Consider the following 16482-nt stretch of genomic DNA (forward strand, 5'->3'; position numbering starts at 1 on the left):
TTGAAATTAGGGAGATTGCTGTAGATACTTGCCTGTGAGAAGGTATTTAACTGCACTGACCTCTGTAAGACTTGCTTTTGAGTAAGTATCCAGCCACTAAATCTCATTTTGTGTTGTAATGATATTGTTATCCTTTCAGTACACATCTTATGTTGAAGGCAAAACCTTCTCATGATTAACTTGAATATCTGGCTACTCTATATAGCCAGGGACGTGCAGTCACTAGAGGCAAGGGAGGCGGAGCCTCACCACTCTCCTCAGGAAAAGAAAAGAAATTTAAATATTTTTTAAAAAATAATTAAAGCCAAGATAGTTGCTACCAGATTCCAGCTCACAGTGGCTTGGTGTCTGCTTAATGTTAACCAAAGCAGGAGGCGAGAGAACTCGGGGCCTCTTTTCCATAAGGAATTTTTCGCCTTCTAAAAGTTAAGAAAGAGTTAAAAGGCAAAGAAGTTCAGATGGAAAAGAGGCACTAATTCTCCCGCCTCCTGATCTGGAAGCAGCCAATCGTGTCTTCTTGAGCATGCTTACGTTGGGTGGGTTATTTCGGAGGGCGTGCTTCAGAGGAGAGAGGAGTGGGGAGAAGGAGGAGGCTCGCTCTTCACCCCTCCCCAACCTTCCCAGGGTCCAGATTCCCTTCGCTGCAAGCCTTGCTGTCTCTTGCATCCCAAAGGTGGGTGGGTGTGGGAGCTTTGGTGGCCCCAATTCTTCTCTGGGGGGCGGGGGGTGTCTCCTGGGGCTGCTGGCTAGATAGACTCCCGAGGAGCGACTCCTTCCCTCCTAGTCCCCCTGTGGGTGGCTGGAAATGTCCGCGCATTTCAGCCAGCCACAAAACGCTTAGCCGGGGGTTTCCGGCTGGCGGCTGAGGGACAAGCTAAAGTGCCGGCATGCACTTTAAAGTGCCAGCGTGCCTGTCTGCCATAGAACGGGCTTGTTCTCTACTTTAAGGGGGCTTTGCATGGGAAGGGGGAGCTCTCCTTGGCTTTCCTCCCTCTCCTCAGCTGTAGCTGGGGTGAGGGGGGTGGATGGCGCGTGCACACGCAATATTCCGGTCGCTGGGGGGTGGAGGCAAAATGTCACAAGGAAAATCCTGGCGCGTGAGGGTGGGGGCTCTGCCAACGCCAGCCGCTGCTGCCCGTCCTCGGTGCTTCTGGTGTGTGAGGCTGCTTGGGGAGATTATTCATTTCTTGCATTCAGACGCTTGCCTTAAAGCCCCCGCCGGCCCCCTCACCCAGCTATAGCGAGCGAGCACGCGCTTGGAGAGGCGGGCTCCGAGGCAAGCCCTCCGATCTTTATGCGGTGGGGAGATGAACCCTTCAGCTTGTCCTACCTCCCCTCCCCAAGCGGGTACCCTCCTCCTCCTCCTCTCCTTCAAAGGCAAGAGGCAGGCAGGTTTTTTTTCCCCGGAACGGCTTGGTCCTGCCGCCATAGATTGGAGGGTGGGGGGAGGAGAATATAGAGGTCCTGCCCGCTTGCCTCACCGGCCGTGAACTTCACCGCACGTCACTGTATATAGCTATGAATTAGTGTTAAAGGCAGGAAACAAATTTAATAAACAAATAAAGTTTATTTTCTATTATCTGATCTTAATCTGACCACCTTCTTCTTCTTCTCCATTATACCTATCTCTATTTGTATGTAGTTGGAAAGAAAAGTTTTCTCTTAAGATCAAGTTGTTTGGATTTTGTTTTTCAGCTTACCTTTTGTAAGTCCTCAAAAGATTTTTCTGTCTCCTTTAGTTTTTCTAAGATGATCTGTTCTTTGGCAGATATTTGGGATTCTTCACATTCAAGCTTTCCTATTTCTTGTTCTAATCTGGAAAATATATTACAGAAAAATTTATTCATCTGGAACGATATGTCCAATCAAGAAGGCATACATTTGGCTTAGCTGCAAGATGTTATCTGAATATGCAAATGTATCCTGTTGTTTTCTTTAATATCAAATTATCAATGTAACTATTGGCAACTGAATAAATAAAGTGAGAATTATTAATTAGGTTACGATGCAATTCTCTCATTTTAATTCACTTTCAACTAAAGGTGGACTAGGAGTTTTTGTACCAGGAAAAGCGAGTCTTTCTTTTGCAGATGTCCCTCCAAAAATAGGAAGGAAAGGAAAGGAAAGTAAAAAGGGAGAAAGGAAAGGAATCATTGATACCCATTATGGACCACATTGGTTTACTTTAGAAATAAGAATATTAACAAGAAAATCAGTAAAATAAGTTTATTATAAGTACACTGTAATCTATATTTCAACTCAAAATGTAAACAAAACCTGCATTTGAACTGATATACAGCAATTCCTTTGGATTAATCTATTCTGGTTTGCAGATATTCTGGATGAGAACAAAATGTTACCTTTTTATTATATCCCCCCCCCCCATTTACTCAATATGGAGTTTTCTCTGATCACCATTTTATCCTGACAATTATGTAGGTTTATTTGAGAGAACACAAAAGGGTCACTGTGAATAAGGAAATAGCTATTCCCAATTATCTGGGAGATCAAGAAGGGACAGTTTTACCCTAAACCAGTGGTGGCTAACCTTTTTGCCGTCATGTGCCAAAAGCATATCCACACTCATAATGCAATGTGCACATAATCCCCCACCTCCACACACCCTGTGTTTGCGTGTGCAACCCCACCCACATATGCGTCCTGCCCTCCCTTGCTCATTTTTGGCTTCCAGGTTGGTGGAGGCTTTCCAGATGAAAAATGGGCACAGGGGCACCCCCACACCCAGTTTTGGCTTGGTTGGTGCAGGAGGCCTTTCAGGCCCAAAATGGGGCACCCTCGTGCCCCATTTTGGGCCCGGAAGGCCTTCTCCATCAACCTGGAAGCCAAAATGGGGCACAGGGGTGCTGCACAAGGCCCCAAAATGCAATGCAAGTTCCCCCACACATGCACATCCCCTGCATGTGCCCCAACCCTGCGCATGTGCGGCAGAGATCCAAAAACCAGCTGGCTGGCTGGAGGTGTGCACACATGCATGGTGGAGCTGGGCTAGGGCGACGGCTGAGGTGCCCACAGAGAGGGCTCTGCGTGCCACATGTTCACCATCACGGCCCTAAACAGCTCTGGGTTTGTTTTTTACATTCAAGGGCCTTCTCCAACCAGCTCTCCAAGAAAAAGAATTACAGAGCTATAGAGCAGCAGGAAAAGCTATTACAATCTCCAGTACAAAATTCCCTAACAGTGTTCTGAAACCCTTGAATCTTTATAATACTGGTTAAGGTCACAAGTCCCACCTACTCTTGTAGAGGCTACTAAAATCATTGACCAAGAGATGTGACTAGGTTACTAGATCGCCGGGTTAATTATGTGGAGGGAACAGAGCCAGAATGTGGTCCCTCTTAAGAAATCTCCTCATTCCAGTCAGACCAATTTTATTGTGAAGAATCTGAACTGTGTAACACTTTTGCATGGATAAAACATAGATTGAATATATTTATCATATGTCCGTTAATCTACTGATTAAAACTAAAATGCCCATGTTATAGTTTAACAAGTATCACCTATTTTGCTCATTAGCGTTAGCTGCCCTTTCTACATTTTCTTTTCTTTTTCTTATTTTACTTATTTCACTAACCTCCAACACTGCCGTTAATGATGTTTAGATGTTTCTTCAGATAATATTTGTACATCTGATTAAATTTATAACATGCAAATATTTTGATAGAGCAAATTAACAAAACATGTAAGAAGATTTAATTTTCATGGCAACCAGATTCTAAAAATGACATCTTCTGAAGTTCTGGAGCACTGTTATATGAAAAGAAAGATATCTATCTACAAAAATAGTACTTATTCCAAGAATTAACTGTCTCAAGTTATTTTAATAACAAGATGGGCAGTATATAAATTTAATTAATATTTTTTTTAAACTAGATTTTTTTTAAAAAAAGGAATGACTTTATAGCAATAGAAATAGCAATAGCAGTTAGACTTATATACCACTTCATAGGGCTTTCAGCCCTCTCTAAGCCGTTTACAGAGCCAGCACATTGCCCCCACAGTTTGGGTCCTCATTTCACCCACCTCGGAAGGATGGAAGGCTGAGTCAACCTTGAGCCAGTGAGATTTGAACCGCTGAACTGCAGATAACAGTCAGCTGAAGTGGCCTGCAGTACTGCGCCCTAACCACTGCTCCACCTCGGCTCTTTATAACATAAATTTGTTTCCTAATTTCTTAGAACATTCCATCTCTTGTAATTAACTGAAACTCTCTTCATTGGAATTCTGTATTTCAAAGGTTCATTAAAAAAAGGGTGAAAACTATATTTTGATTTCCCATTTCTTCCAACCTAGCTGTTTAGTTTATAAGGTTTAGTTTATAATGTTTTTATTATATCACCCCCTCTTCCACGATCCACCTCGGCCGCTCCGGACTTTAGACTCTGGACCCTTTGTTATACCTTCCAAGAACTTAGGCCTACCACCTGTATACTACCTATATACCACCGTTGGTGCTCAGCTACCTCAAACCCTAAGAACTATCTGCACAGTTACTAATCTATATTTGCGCAGTGCCCCATAAATTTTAGGAATGCGGTGTGAATGGTATACCTGATTGATGATTGTACCCACTTTTTAACTTCATTATTGTTGTATTTTTTGTGTTTTAATTGACCTATGTGGGGAATGCATGGATGAGTGGCTGTGTTTGTGTGAGAGGATTGGGAGTATAGCCTGGTGCCTCCACCACTGAGTGCTATTGCAGAAGTGGTAGGGGGCCCAGGCCTACCTCCCGTCCCAGAATGAGTGACAAAAATCGCCTGCTGGATGGTGCGGAGGCTGTGGGAGGGGATATGGGGTCTACGGGTGCGGGGGTGGGCCGGAGCATTATGGTCACTATGGGGAGAGGCAGGTACAACGGGAACTTCAGGGCTAGCCATTACCGGGGAGGGAGGGTTCGCTACGTCACAGAGATCCCTCCTTCCGGCCCTGCTAGTTCCACTCCAGGACCAGATGGCGAGAACTGTCAGGGCCCTGGTCTCAGGCTGTTGTTGCTAAATGCCAGGTCTGTGGTTCACAAAGCTCCCCTTGTCTGGGACCTAATTTTAGACGAGGGGGCAGACCTGGCATGTATTACTGAAACCTGGCTGGGCCCGGAGGGAGGAGTCCCCCTCACTGAAATGTGCCCAGAAGGATTTCAGGTGCTTCATCAGCCGCGACCTCAGCGAAGGGGTGGGGGAGTGGCTGTCATCGTCCGAAGGTCTTTAGTTCCTCGTAGGATCCCTGCTCCAGAGCTTGTCGGGTGTGAGTCCCTGTTGATGAAGTTGGACCTTGGTGGTCAAGTGGGTTTGTTGCTAACGTACCTACCTCCCAACAGCGTTGCAACAGCCCTCCCCTCGCTCCTCGAATCAGTAGCCGAGTTGGCGGTAGAGTTCCCCAGGCTTATGGTTCTGGGGGATTTCAACCTGCCTACACTTGGCGAACGCTCTGACGGGGCGCAGGAGTTCATGGCTTCCATGACAACCATGGACTTGACCCAAGTAATTCGGGGTTCGACTCATTCAGCGGGTCACACGCTTGACCTTGTATTCCTTTCGGAGCAGTGGAGATGTGATCTAGAGTTGAAGGGCATTAAAACCTTGCCCTTGTCATGGTCTGATCACTTCCTACTGAGGCTCGACTTTCAGAAACCAATCCCCCACTGTAGGGAGGGGGAAACGATTAGGTGGTTCCGCCCCAGGCGCCTGATAGACCCTATGGGATTTCAGACGGCGCTTGGGGAAATACCTGACACTATCGTCCACAATCCGGTGGAGTCCTTAGTCGCTGCCTGGAATACAGCGGCGGCGGGGGCTCTAAACCGGATTGCGCCTTTGCGACCTCTCCGAGGCAGCGGATCCAGGAGGGCCCCTTGGTTCACCGAGGAACTCCGGGAGATGAAGCGCCAAAAAAGATGCCTAGAGCGCCGCTGGAGGGCCAGTAAATCTGAGTCAGACCGAGCACTGATGAGAGCCTTTATCAGAGCCTATCTTGTGGCAATACGGGCGGTGAAATGTTCGCATTTTGCCGCCCTTATTGAATCCGCTGAATCGCGCCCAGCCGCCTTGTTTAGAATAACCCGCTCCCTCTTGAAAGGGAGGGATGCGGATGACCCTTTACAAGGTAGAGCTGAGGAATTTGTTCAGTATTTAACGGATAAAGTCGCTCGAATTCGGACAGAGCTGGACTCCAATTGCACGGTACCAGCCGAGGTACCGGGGGAAGGTCTTTATGGATTCAGTTTCAACTTGCTTCTCCTAAGGAAGTGGACAAGGCCATGGGAGCGGTGAGTGCCTCCACTTGTATACTGGACCCGTGCCCCTCCTGGCTGGTCTCGACCAGCAGAGAGGTGACACACGGCTGGATCCAGACGATAGTTAACACCTCTCTCCGGGAGGGAATCTTCCCGCCCCTCCTAAAGGATGCGGTGGTGAGACCCCTCCTGAAGAAACCGTCTCTGGACCCAGCCATTTTGAGCAACTATCGTCCAGTCTCCAACCTTCCCTTAGTTGGGAAGGTTGTTGAGAAAGTGGTGGCCTCTCAACTCCGACGGTCCTTGGATGAAACTGATTATCTAGATTCCTATCAGTCGTGTTTCAGGCCTGGTTACAGCACGGAAACTGCTTTGGTCGTGCTGATCGATGATCTCTGGTGAGCCAGGGATAGGGGTCACCCCTCTATCCTTGTGCTCCTTGACCTCTCAGCGGCCTTCGATACCATCGATCATGGTATCCTTCTGCAACGGTTGCGAGAGGTGGGAGTGGGAGGCACCGTCCTCCGGTGGTTCTCCCCCTACCTCTTGGGCAGGTCGCAGTCGCAGTCGGTGTTGGTTGGAGAGCAGAGGTCGACCCCAAGGCCCCTCAATTATGGGGTGCCGCAGGGTTCGGTCCTGTCCCCCCTCCTATTTAACATCTACATGAAGCCACTGGGTGAGATCATACGCCGGCATGGGATTAAATACCACCAATACATGGACGATACGCAGCTGTATCTGTCCGCCCCGTGCCAACTCAGTGAAGCAGTAGAAGTGATGTGCCAGTGCCTGGAGGCTGTTAGGATCTGGATGGGAGTAAACAAGTTGGCACTCAAACCAGACAAGACCGAGTGGCTTCTGATGTTCCCTCCCAAAGATTGTCCAACTATTCCATCTCTCAGGCTGGGGGGTGAAATTATACGCCCCCTCAGAGAGGGTTCGCAATTTGGGAGTCCTCCTGGATCCCCAGCTGACTTTAGAACACATCTGTTGGCTGTGACCAGGGGGACCTTTGCCCAGGTTCGCCTGGTGCACCAATTGCGACCCTACCTGGATCGGGAGGCTCTTCAGACAGTCACTCACGCCCTTGTGACCTCAAGACTGGATTATTGTAACGCGCTCTACATGGGGCTGCCCTTGAAGAGTGTTCGAAGACTTCTGTTAGTCCAGAGTGCAGCCGCGCGAGCGATTGTGGGTGCACCTAGATACACCCACGTCACACCTATCCTCCGCGAGCTGGGTACCTGAGAGACCGCCTCCTGCCGATTACCTCCCTCAGACCGATAAGATCTCACAGGTTAGGTCTCCTCCGGATTCCATCTGCCAGCCAATGTCGGCTGGCGACTCCCCGGGGGAGAGCCTTCTCTGTTGCAGCTCCAGCCCTCTGGAATGACCTCCCCGTGGAGATCCAGACCCTTACTACCCTCCTGGCCTTCCGCAAAGCCACCAAGTCCTGGCTGCTCCAGCAGGCCAGGGGGCTTGTGAAACACTCAGCCCCACGGAAATTGTGAATGTTGCGTCTTTTTTTTAAAGTGTTGTCTTGTCTATTTATCTCCTTTCCCTTGTCTGTTGTGAGCCGCCCGGAGTCCTCCGGGAGTGGGCGGCATACAAGACAAATAAAATGAAATGAAATGAAAATGAATAATAATTTCTTTTCAAGTCTTGGATCCTTCATTCATACTTTCCTAGAGGCCTGGAGAGTGAGTAGGTATCAAAGTTGCCCGGTTTCGAGCGGACCTGGACTCCACTCTTGCAGAGCCAGCTGAGACACAGGGGAAAGACTTGGCAAACCATCTCTGGGTTGAGTTTCAGGAAGTTGCCTCTGGGGATGTGGACAAGGCTATGCGAGCTGTGAGTACCTCCACTTGTGTACTGGACCCGTGTCCCTCCTGGCTGGTTGCCAACAGCAGTGAGGTGACATGAGGCTGGATCCAAGCGGTTGCTGTGGCATCTCTTCGGGAGGGGCATTTTCCCACCGAGCTTAAGGCAGCGGTGGTGAGACCCCTTCTGAAGAAACCGTCTCTGGATCCAGCTATTCTTAATAACTACCGTCCAGTATCCAACCTTCCCTATGTGGGGAAGGTTGTTGAGAAAGTGGTGGCCCTCCAGCTTCAGCGTACCTTGGAGGAAGCAAACTATCTTGACCCCTTCCAGTCCGGCTTCCGACCAGGTTACAGCACAGAAACTGCTTTGGTCGCATTGACCGATGATCTCTGGAGAGCTAGGGATGGAGGCTTTGCGTCCATCCTGGTTCTCCTTGACCTCTCAGCGGCTTTCGATACCATCGACCATCGTATCCTTCTGCGACGACTGCGGGAGGTGGGAGTGGGCGGCACTGTTTTGCAGTGGTTCTCCTCCTACCTCTCGGACAGGTCGCAGTCGGTGTTGGTGGGTGGGCAGAGATCGTCCCCGAGGCCCCTAACATGTGGGGTGCCACAGGGGTCGGTCTTGTCCCCCCTCCTATTCAACATATACATGAAACCGCTGGGCGAGATCATTCGGAGGCACGGGATAAAGTATCACCAATATGCGGACGATACTCAACTGTATCTGTCCGCCCCGTGCCAACTCAATGAAGCGGTGGACGTGATGGAACAGGGTCTGGAAGCTGTTAAAGACTGGATGAGAGCAAACAAACTGGTGCTCAACCCAGACAAGACCGAGTGGCTGTTGTGTTTTCCTCCCAATAATTTGACCACCGTACCATCAATCAGGCTGGGGGGACAAAATTTATACCCCTCAGATAGGGTCCGCAACTTGGGAGTCCTCCTGGATCCACAGCTGAGTTTTGATCACCATCTATCGGCTGTGACCAGGGGGGCATTTGCCCAGGTTCGCCTGGTGCGCCAGTTGCGGCCCTACCTGAATCGGGAGGCTCTCACGACAGTCACTCGAGCCCTTGTGATCTCTAAGCTGGAATACTGCAACGTGCTCTACATGGGGCTGCCCTTGAAGAGCACCCGGAGACTTCAGCTAGTACAGAACGCGGCCGCGCGAGTGATTGTGGGCGCACCTCGGTTCGCCCACATAACACCTATCCTCCGCGAGCTGCGCTGGCTGCCTGTGGATCTCCGGGTGCAATTCAAGGTCTTACTTACCACCCATAAAGCGCTCCATGGTAGTGGATCTGACTATTTGAGAGACCGCCTTCTGCCAATAACCTCCCTGCGTCCCATCAGATCGCATAGAGCGGGCCTCCTCCGTATTCCATCCGCCAGTCAGTGCCGACTGGCGACTACCCGGAGGAGAGCCTTCTCAGTTGCTGCTCCGACGCTATGGAACAATCTCCCCGTGGAGATTCGTACCCTGACCACAGTCCAGGCCTTCCGTACAGCCCTCAAGATCTGGCTAGCCCGTCAGGCCTGGGGATAAACTCTTCCGCCCCTCCCGAATGCTGAGAGAATGTTGTGTTTTTAGTATTTTTCAGTTATTGCACATTTCTTTTTATGTTTTGTCTTCACTCCCCTTCCTTGTTATTGTAAGCCGCCCTGAGTCCCCTCAGGGAAAAGGGCGGCCTATAAATGCTATTAAAATCCAAAATCCAAATCCAAAAGTCTTGAGCTTTTTCCCTTTCACCCTTTATGGCATTGGTTGTCAAGTACCAGGGAAATCAGGAGATCCAGGCAATTTAAATATGTATTAAGGTTTATTGTAAGCTTAAGCTCCCCTTCATGGATTACTGCCTTGTTGTGACAAAGAAGCTTGCGTAGCTCAATGAAGCTATGAACTATGCCGTGCAGGGCATATCTAGACAGCAAATCTAGACAGCATGCTAAAAAGCAGAGACATCACCCTGCCAACAAAAGTACATATAGTCAAGGCTATGGTTTTCCCAGTTGCAATGTATGGCTGTGAAAGTTGGACCATAAGAAAGGTTGAGCACCAAAGAACTGAGGACTTTGAACTATGGTGCTGGAGAAGACTCCTGTGAGTTTTCTGGCCTGCAAGATGATCACACCGGTCAGTCCTAGAGGAGATCAACCCTGACTGCTTGTTAGAAGGCCAGATCCTGAAGCTGAAACTCAAGTATTTTGGCCATCTAATGAGAAGGAAGGACTCACAGGTGAAGAGCTTAATGCTGGGAAAGATTGAGAGCAAAAGAAGAAAGGGACGGCAGAGATTGTGGTGGCTGGATGAAGTCACCGAAGCAGTAGGTGTGAGCTTAAATGGACTCCAGAGGATGACAGAGGATAGGAAGGCCTGGAGGAATGTTGTCCATGGGGTTGCGATGGGCCAGACACAGCTTCACAACTAACAACAACAACAAGCTTAAGCTCTCTACAAGAATCTGAACTACCAAAGGTCATGAGAAATTAGCGGGAGTTAAGAATAGAAAGGAATTCAAGGTAGACTGGACTTAGATCCCTTGTGGACATGAAGGACTCATGACTGATGACATGTTTGAACTCTTCCTCAAGCTCAGCCTCCCTCAGGGCCATCTCCTATTCTTTTTTCCCCCATCCTGTATTTTGTAAAGATTTGGATAAAGATTGAGTCCTACCAGTTTGTGGGTTAATTCAGAATTTTACTTTCTACAAATATAATGCATAGTATGATTTGTAACTCTTAAATGTGGTTTCAATTTAAATACCAACAACTTTAAAAGGTTTCCAGATTATGTGCACATATTTACAGGAGACTCCTATGTACTCCTGAAGAATTTTATTTATTATTTAGGAAAATTTAAACCTGCCTCTACCTGATTAAAAGTAACATCAGAATTGGCATTCATTGGCAAATATTTAGACAACTATTGATTATTGACTAAAAGTGAAAACTACCTCAATATATTACTGGTATATCCATTTCTCTCATTACAGTAAAGGTACAGGTAGGTTTCCTTTGTCTAGTTGTATCTGACTCTAGGGAGCGCTGCTCATCTCTGTTTCTTAGCCGAGGGAGCCAGCACTGTCTGAAGACACTTCCGTGGTCATGTGGCCACTATACGCTGAGACGCACAGAACAATATTACCTTCCCACTGAAGTGGTACCTATTTACTTACCACATTTGCATGCTTTTGAACTGCTAGGTGGGCAGGAATATACAGTACACTATCTATAATTTACTCTCACTCATAGATTCTTACCTCTATGGACAGGGGAGGAAAGGATCTGATGGGCTTTAAACACTGAGGGTTTTTATTTGTTACGTGTACCATAAATAGCGTAAAGAGGAGCAGCACATAGAAATAAATTTCATGGAATCTGCATCATGTGCCTTTGGCATACGCCAGGAATGTAAAGCAGAAGGCAGTCGTTTAAGTAGAGGAATTCTGCATCTACAGTGAAACAGAGTGGCAATTATGAAGCTTGTTTTTGAACATAACCGTGGGGAAGCCCTTTTCGGCACAATTAAGTGGGTGGCTGTTTAGAGTGAACATTTGAAATTAGGACAGAAAGGACCTTCAGTAGACCATGTGATGAAATATGCTGAGTGCTGGCACAGCTCATGATTCTTTTGTCATGTCTAGGTTTTTTAAAAAAATCTCCTTAATGTTGCCTAATGCAGTGTTTTTCAACCTTTTTTGTGCAAAGGCACACTTTTTTCATGAAAAAAATCACGAGGCACACCACCATTAGAAAATGTTAAAAAAAATTAACTCTGTGCCTATATTGACTATATATAAAGTGTTTTTCCCACGGCACACCTTACACTATGTCACAGCACACTAGTGTGCCGCGGCACAGTGGTTGAAAAACACTGGCCTAATGAAACAGCAACAGTCTTCTTGGCAGTCAAATGAAAGATGGTTTTGACTTTCCAGACTTGTGTATATACTGTAGCCCTGGAATTCCTTGATAGTCTAAGCAACCACTTGCTGAGGTCACAATATCAGTCGAGAATTGCAATATATGAATTGTATTTCAAACCAGACATAACAATTACAATCCGTAGGGAAAAGAGGTACACAACGAGTTTGAAAAATAATGCATGTATTTCACAAAGATGCTTCTTTTAAAAAATAAAGAGTTAAGAATATGTTTGCCTCATTTCATGGGATGCTACTCAGCTGTGCTCAGTTTCCTGGTGTTTACACACTCCATTAAAAACAGAAACACAGTTGTCTGGGGACACGAAAATGCAGTGATGGAATTAGAGAAAGTGGGAGGTGTAATTCTTTCCTCACAGATCATTTTTAGTTCAATGTCATTTCCAATTCTTGCTATTTTTCTTTTAGTAGAGTAGGGGCTGGGAAAGAAATTTTGATTACAAATGGACAACAAGAAGCTGCCAGTAGGTTTCACCCACAGATACAGATTTTAGGTACAGAGCTTAGGCTCATAAAAATATGATTGAAGCTGAACATTAACAGAAAAATAACTTCAGTATATGAAAACAGAAATAAGACTTCGTTGATGCTACTCTTTGCTGTATCCTTTTCTTTTCCAATTAGATCCATATCTGTTCCTGATGTCCCAGAGGAACAGCAAAAGAGAAGTAAGGGAAGACATCAACAGTATATTCCAAGCCCTTCAAACAATTATTAGAAAAAGCTGGATTCCCCCTTTAAACGGATGAAACCCTTCAGCATATATAAAACAGGATGAGTGCTTGTCATAACCAAACATTTTTACTCCAGTTTCAAAATTAACATGGAAAATAATGAAATACTGTATATATAAATATATTTTCCATTGTGAAAATGTCATGCATGTGTTCTGAGGTGCTAAATTCAGCCAATAATTTGTATTTTCATTAGCAATATTTCTGGACCCACCTGCCAAAAATATTAAATCTGTTGTGCAGAATTTTAATATGACGTCTTAATGCGATATTATATAATTACGGGAGTTTTAGCTATATTAAAGGTGTTTGAAATTTTCTGTTAGCCTCTCTCAGAGAGCTCTAAAGCCTAGGTTCTTTACCAAATAACAATGATTATAAATGCCCATTCATTTATTTTAATTTGCTGCTCCTAAATGTTTCAACTAGATAAGTTATGTCAACTATATGTAATGAGATTGAATTTTTAAAAACCTAGGTGAATTGCAAAAGTGGTATATAATTTTTTGTTTTTGTGGACTCCAGAATACATCATGACTGTGTTGGGCAAGTAAACAGGACATTTATTAATTAATCTTATGAAAAGAGCAATGAGAAACATAGACATGTTCTTAAGGAAATAGACATATTAACATCAAATTAAAGCAATGATCTTTCCCATGATAAAATATGAGTAGTAAAGTTAGATACTGAGAACCAATCATTCAGTTCTGGACTAAACAAAGGCTGACTGTTTTTCTGAGGCAATGATCAACAAGCAAAAATTCATGGTCTTTGGGCATGTGATGAGACTTGAAAATAGAGTAGAAAAAACAGCATGCTTTGCAATGTCCAGAGAAGTAGCAGGGTAAACAAGGAAGATGGATGAGATCAAAGAATTATTAGAAAGCCCTTGAAAGCTGTTGCAGGAGATGGGTGAGAGTAATTGGTATTTGTCCATGTGCCAATCTCATTATCTGTAACTGAAAGCATTTCCTTGTAGAAAGTCCTCGACTAACAACCAGTGGCTTAGGGACCATTCAAACTCAACCTAAAGGTACTTATGGCCTGGTTTTGAAGTCCCAATAGCCAGTCCCTCCTGGAACATTGCATTTTTGGCACTCAGCAACTGCCCCGCATTTATGGCCATTTGCAGCATCCCAGTCACATGACAACAATTTATGTCTTTTCCTGGAAAGCGGCATTTACTTCTGCATTCACTCAACAACTGCCTCAGAAAATGTCATAAAATCGGGTGGGTCATGTGATGATCCCATTAATGACTAGCATGACCTATGGCTGTAATTCCAGGTTCAATTCCAGGTTCAAGGACAGGATGACCTGTATTTGTACCTAATCCAGCATAAACATGGCCTAGCAGCATCTTTTTTCTCTTGTGTCCACATGACATTATTTTCATCTCATTCTCAAAGACATCTTAAAGTCATCCTTAGCTGTTCTGGTGTTAAAGTAATATTTCCTCCCTTAAGTAGACAAGATGTAGCAGTTTTGCTACGGATTAAACATGATCCCATTTAGAAACTATTTGGTGAGTGCCACACTCAGTTGTTTGCCTAAGGATTTGAAGTATTGGCTTCTTTTAAGTTGGTGTGCCTATGACTCCTCCCTTTGTTTCGTTGGCACTGTCTTCCAGGGCAGGGGTGAAATCAACTTACCTTTACTACCAGTTCGCAAAGGACCTTCTGCGCATGCGCAGAGTGTCCAAAACAGGACATGATGATGTCCAGGCAGGTGGGCACTACCGGTTCGCCCAAACCAGATAGAACTGGCTGAATTGCACCACTGTTCCAGGGGCATTTTACTCTTAGTACTGGAAGAATTTGTTTCTTCAAATCAGGGTCTCTCCTATACCTGTCTGGTCTACAAGCAATTCCTAATATGGAGACTGAGATCGGCCCCAACAGCAGCTGCTCATTGGTGGCAGCTGGAGAGGAATGCAAGGAGACGTGGAAGAGAGACATAAATTCACTCTCTGCTGCTTCATGGCACAACTCCCAAAGCCCGTCCATTCTAATTCAGGCTGCTTTTGAATGCTGATTTAGTGTTCTTCCAACATAAACCCAAGTGCAAAAGGAACAAACTATCAGCTCTGATTTGGCACAAGTGTTTTAGGCCAGTGTGGTCAAAGGGTTCTTGATAATCAGCTAATATTAGTATAGTATTCCAGTAATGCTATTCTGGAATAGTAATACACTTCTGTACAAACAGTGTCGAAAGCCAGCCTTATCACTTGACCTCCTTGCTGAAATTCTTCTTCCACCATCAGTTCTACAATCTAATGATTGAAGGTTTGTGGCTGGCTGGCTGGTGTCATTTAGGGGGAAAGTGGTGAGGGGGAAGAAAAGAGGAGAATATGTGAATCCTAAATTTAATGTACACTGTAAATAAGTACAAATATATTTCCCACCATTACGCCAACAGCAGAATAGAAATGGCCAGTAGGACAGCAAATTTTATGCTGTTATAATTTGAGGCTATCTCAAGAACTAGTGGAAAGTACTAATTTAACCATGAGGGAGATTTTGATTTTGCTGTATTTCTAAGACTTTTCTTGGATATAGATTTTGTTGTTTTCAGTTATTTACTCCTAAAAAATATCTTCACAGGCTGAGACTGCAATCCTAACTATTTTTGCTTCCACTATTAATGTTATTTTTAGTCTGGGCTATCCATTTGATTTAATGTTTTAGTTGCTTTTGCTTTTATTTATGTACATTGCCCAGAGTTCACTGGAGTTGGATAATAATTATCAACAAGGAAACAAACAATACTGCAAAGCATTGGCTAGCAAGTTATGCCTACAATAACAAACCCAATAACAAACTGGAAAAATGCAGTTTTTGATAAACCATTAAAATATATAAGCTGTGGGTTGTACCTGGCATTCAAAATGTAATCCAGAAGTGACTCTGACTGAGTTTTGAGCTGGATGCAAAATCTTGTTAAGAATAAAAAAGAGTATGATCATTTTTATTCCTTTGCAAGGGAAACTCATCAATAGCTTGATCATGACTTTCACACTTTAAATCCCCATGGGAGAAATAGTTGAACCACCTGTACTGAATTGTTGAGCAAGAACTGGTAGACATCTTGACACATCATATAGGCAAGACTATAGCCAAATCATTAAGCTATTATCATTAAGGGACACCTTAGTACGATGACTTGTCCAAATGCAGTTGCTACTCAGTAAGCACATGACAAACTGGGCTTAGAATAGGGTATCTCAACTTTGGCAACTTTAAGATATGTGGACTACAACTCCCAGAAATACTTTTTATAATGAGCCAGTTTGGCTCAGAAGCTGACAGAAAGCAGAAGGGGCTTCCCCGCCTTTAAAGAGGTTGACTCTATAGGGCGGGCTAGAAAATGAATTTGCTTGAAGTAAAGTAGAATTGTGATGCCATCCTCTTATCTTTTCTCTTGCTTTAGAATAATGCTATATGCACCATCTTTTCCCTTCATTCAAATAAGCTTGCAGAAGGCAGTTATCCCAGAGTGATTCTGATTCTTACTTTTAAAAATATAATATTTGATTTTGCACAATCCGGGAAACTTCCAAATAGGCTCTTGTTACATCATGCCCGCTTGACATTTGAGGGTGGAGCATTCCCCCCCCCCCAGAAGAAACCATTTTTTTTGCTAAGGAGAGAAGCAGACATAGAGAGATAGAGCAATTCATTAGTGTACTTTTGAGAGAGAGCTAGTCTGGTGTTGTAAAGAAGGT

At 45.1% G+C, this 16482-nt stretch overlaps 1 protein-coding gene across 5 annotated transcripts in view; it reads right to left on the reverse strand.

Moving 5' to 3' along the window:
• PALM2AKAP2 (PALM2 and AKAP2 fusion) overlaps positions 1-16482 on the reverse strand; it is a 323435-nt gene that overhangs the window by 170922 nt on the left and 136031 nt on the right. For all 5 annotated transcript variants that reach the window (XM_087716190.1, XM_087716187.1, XM_087716185.1 and 2 more), the window contains one exon: positions 1701-1815. In XM_087716190.1, coding sequence (XP_087572316.1) covers positions 1701-1815 — 115 coding nt within the window. The remainder of the gene's footprint in view (positions 1-1700; positions 1816-16482) is intronic.

The sequence above is a fragment of the Thamnophis sirtalis genome, unplaced genomic scaffold, assembly GCF_051295495.1.
Source record: "Thamnophis sirtalis isolate CommonGarterSnake01/CBP01778 unplaced genomic scaffold, rThaSir2_p1.2 scaffold_5, whole genome shotgun sequence".
NCBI lineage: Eukaryota > Metazoa > Chordata > Lepidosauria > Squamata > Natricidae > Thamnophis > Thamnophis sirtalis.